This window comes from Octopus bimaculoides, chromosome 15 (genome assembly GCF_001194135.2).
Source record: "Octopus bimaculoides isolate UCB-OBI-ISO-001 chromosome 15, ASM119413v2, whole genome shotgun sequence".
Taxonomy (NCBI): domain Eukaryota; kingdom Metazoa; phylum Mollusca; class Cephalopoda; order Octopoda; family Octopodidae; genus Octopus; species Octopus bimaculoides.
This window is the reverse complement of record NC_068995.1, coordinates 41,186,584-41,190,648: the sequence shown is the minus strand read 5'-3', so window position 1 is coordinate 41,190,648 and position 4,065 is coordinate 41,186,584. Positions and strand designations below refer to the sequence as shown.

Below are 4,065 nucleotides of genomic sequence, written 5' to 3'. Positions count from 1 at the left end.
ATATATATATAAAAAAAAGATAGCATAGACAGAACAAAACCAGAGGGAAGACAAGATAGAGAGAAGAATAAATAGCCATTGAAGAAGTCACAGAATGTGTAATGAAAGAACTCTGACAAATAAACTAATAATAATAATAATAATAATAATAATAATAATAATAATAATAATAAAGCTGAAATGAAGATCAAGTAAATAGTGTGCGTGTTTATTAGGGAAATGACTATCACTAAATGATACAATTTAAAAGAAACTTTCCAATAAAGTAAATGAAACTTCCATTCAGTCATTTTTTCATCAGCGATGGATGAAAGCCTCAGCACACCATTACAATTTTATCAATGCAGGCTGTAGTCTAACTTCTCCACAGTGGACAGGGCACTCTTATGGTGAGGGGTGTTTAGCTCTGGTGCAATTTAAAATCAGAACAGAAACTGCTGCTTCAGATACTATAAAATAGTCCATCCAATGGTCAAATAATTTGACTAAAAACTTATTGGAAGGACGGCTGGCAAAAGGTAACCTTGGCATGATTTGAACTTAGGAGCACAGAGAGCTGGAATACCACAATTATTCTATTTTTCTCTTTAATGACTGCCATTTCTACACCTTTATTGTTAATTATATCATCATCAACATTGTTTTAATGTTCACATATCCCATACTTGCTTGGGATCACACAGAATTTGTTGAAGCAGATTTTCTAAAGCTGGATGCTCTTCCTGTCACCAACCCTTACCTGTTTCCAAACAAGGTAATATTTCCCCATGAACAGACATGTGGTTCCATGGGAAAGTGGTTCACAACCATCACGGATAGTCATTGAAGAGGTCACCGAATGTGTGACAAAAGAACTCTGACAAACTAACAATAATCATAGAATTTGTTGAAGCAGATATTCTAAAGCTGGATGCTCTTCCTGTCACCAACCCTTACCTGTTTCCAAACAAGGTAATATTTCCCCATGACCAGACATGTGGTTCCATGGGAAAGTGGTTTACAACCATCGCAGATAGTCATTGAAGAGGTCACCGAATGTGTGACAAAAGAAATCTGACAAACTAGCAATAATCATAGAAGTCAAGACCAAATAAATAGCGTACATATTTATTGGCAAAAGGTAAACCAATACATGGGTGCACACAAACACACATCGTTGTCATCACCATCATTTAACATCTATGTTCCACGCTAACATGGTTGGACTTGCTTGACAGGATCCAATGGATCAAAAGTCTGCATCATCCTCCAATGCCTGCTTTGGCATGGTTTCTACAGCTTGATCCCCTTCTTAATGTCATCTACTTTACAGTGTGTATTGGGTGCTTTATTCATGGCACCAGCACAAGTGAGGTGACCATGCAGCTTGCATGATGAAGATCCCTTTCAAGTGAGTGAGGCTACAGTAGAGAAGGAGGTGGCTTTATGCTTGGAAACGAGAGGTTAAAATATTAAGGAGGGGCCAAAACAGAACAGTTCTCTTGTTGTACGGGAGCTACACAGCTACTCATATTGTGGAAGAGAGGGTAGGAGTGGCCAGGAAGTGGAAAGAGATAAAAATAATGATGATCATTGTCTGAGTGCAGATTCATTCGAATGAAAGAAGCAAGTTTTAACCTCAATTTCATTTTCTGTTTCAACATCAGCAATCGGAGTACTCTCTTCTTGCGCCAGTTTTTCAAGCCAATTTTGTTCTTGTTGGTTTGCCAATTCCAACTGACTGCTTAACTTGTCAGCTTCATCTAAGGCTGAAGTCAGTTCCTGCAAAATAAAAAGCATCATACGTACACACTCGATAAAGTATGGATTCATTAAAAGTAAAAATAATTAACCAGAAAGAAGCAAAAAGCCTAGATTTTTATATTTTGAACTTTTTTGTTGCTTTTGTTTCAATTAATTTTGCAATAATGAAGAATTTATTAAATAACTTTGTTATTACAGTCCTTTGTTTAAAGCAGAATGGTAACTGAAGTATTACAAGATAAACCGTTTAGCATTTACATTATTCCGTCAAATGTAATACTTTTTTATTCATTATGTTTTAAATTAATTATGCATTATCTTGTAGATATGAGATTTTGAGGAGGTAACTTAATTTTTAGAGTGATATTATAGGGTTGTTGTGAGAGGCCAAATCTGGTCAGTTTGACCATAAAACAGGCAGAATACTTTGACTGGATATGACTGGTTTAATTGCTAAAGTGTTAAAAAAAATAATTTGAAAAACTGATTGCTAATTTAGCATGCAGTCTACCACAATATCTGAAGCCTACACTGTGAAATAACCTGATCTGAGTAAAGGTTTAGGATTAGAATTAAGGTTAGGGATTAGGATTAGAATTATGGTTAGGTTAGGGATATACTTCATGCTAAAGTGTAAATGGCCAAGTAGACTGCATGCTAAAATGGCACCCAAAAAATGTCGATAGTATAAAAATATAAGTAAAGAGTGAGGTGACTTACAGCAAATGCTTTCTTTTCATCCTCATCAAAATTCACTTTGTCGTCATCTGAGATTTCTGGAGATTTCTGGGAAGACATTGAATGTAGTTCTTCAGTTTCACTGAATACAACATGGTCCGATTCCTCGTCTTTCAACGAGTTGTAATCCTCAAGTTCGTATATGTCCAACAACAGTTCATCTTCAGCCTCATCATCCCCGTCGTTGGCATCCAGATCACAACCAAGCACAGGGATGTTCTCCTTCTCGCTCTCTTTACTATGCGTCCTCTCATGAAGGCCGATCCCAGAGTCCCAGGTTCGGCTCCCGTAGAACCGGTCAGGAGTGTGTTCGCGCCTTTGAGTCCTGCCAGTCCGGCCTCCATGCTCCGCTGCACCCGAGGGAGTTGGAGGGGACTTGACAGAGTGTTTCACTGACGACGACGATGACGACAACGGGGTCATATGGTTTCCATGGTATGCTCTTGTGTGGCTGCTGTTGTTTTTGTTGTTGTTGTTGTTGTTGTTGTTGTGGGGCTGGGGAGATTTGGGGCAGTTTGTGTGGAGCTTCTGATCAGAAAAACATGGCAAAATGTAGTTAGAATGTATGGAAGTTGGTGAAGAGCTGAAGACACGGTCCTTCTGACCAGGAAGATAAACGGTGGACTTGGAGAAATTTGAATTATTATTATTATTATGACTGTTATTACAACTATGGTTGTTGTTGTTGTTGTTGTTGGATTCAACAAACGTTCGATTATTTGAGTATTTTTCTGAGCGTCGGCTTTTCGCAAAACCAGCTACATTGTTATTACTGTTATTATTATTATTATGATAAGACTTTTCAGATCGACTACTATTATTATTATTATTATTAACAACATTACTGTTATTATTATTGTTGTGGTTTCGAGATTTAGATTTGCCTCCACGCTGCACAGTCTCCCAGCCATCTGCTTCATCTAGAAAAATAAAAAATTAAAAAATATATAACGTACATAACAACCATGTGTGTATATAAATGGACACAAACAAATATGTTGTTTTTTTCTAGAAGCATTGAAATATGTATTGTATGATACAGACAAGAAAGTGATATCTTTTCAACGTAGTATCACCATTAAAACAGCAGAAAAAATTGGGTGTTACTCTAACAAGATGGAGAAAGTTGTCAACATGTGTATTTGTGTTTCGAAGATTTAATAAAAACAGAAAAATTAAACAAAAACATAACAGAGAATTTCACAAAACCATAACAAACAGAAAATTTGTAACCAATTCCTCATCAGTCAATGTCCAAGAGATCATAACAGTTTCATGCTGTTGTCAATGATACTGTTTCTTCTTGGTGGTGCCAGTTTCAAAAAGCCACTGGGAATAGTTATATATTTATATTTATATAACTGGAGTGAACACGACACAATGAAGTAGAGAAATTTGAAAAGACAACACGAAACCGGTTATTTCTCAAAATACAATGTTTATATACCAAAAAGATTTTATGACATTTTTCTAACATTTTTCTGACATAATTTAAATATATACTTTAACCATGTAACACAAGCCTTCTGTAGTTTTTTCACTCTTATTATCTTTTATACATCCAACCACGTGCTTTCACATACC

The 4,065-nt window shown here is 36.1% G+C and overlaps 1 protein-coding gene across 1 annotated transcript in view; it reads right to left on the bottom strand.

Moving 5' to 3' along the window:
• Positions 1–4,065, bottom strand: part of LOC106884496 (S phase cyclin A-associated protein in the endoplasmic reticulum) — a 225,176-nt gene that overhangs the window by 198,181 nt on the left and 22,930 nt on the right. The window contains exons 7-8 of the mRNA XM_052973411.1: positions 2,464–3,401; positions 1,572–1,761 (exon numbers count right to left, since the gene is read on the bottom strand). Of these exons, the coding sequence (XP_052829371.1) occupies positions 1,572–1,761; positions 2,464–3,401 (1,128 nt within the window). The remainder of the gene's footprint in view (positions 1–1,571; positions 1,762–2,463; positions 3,402–4,065) is intronic.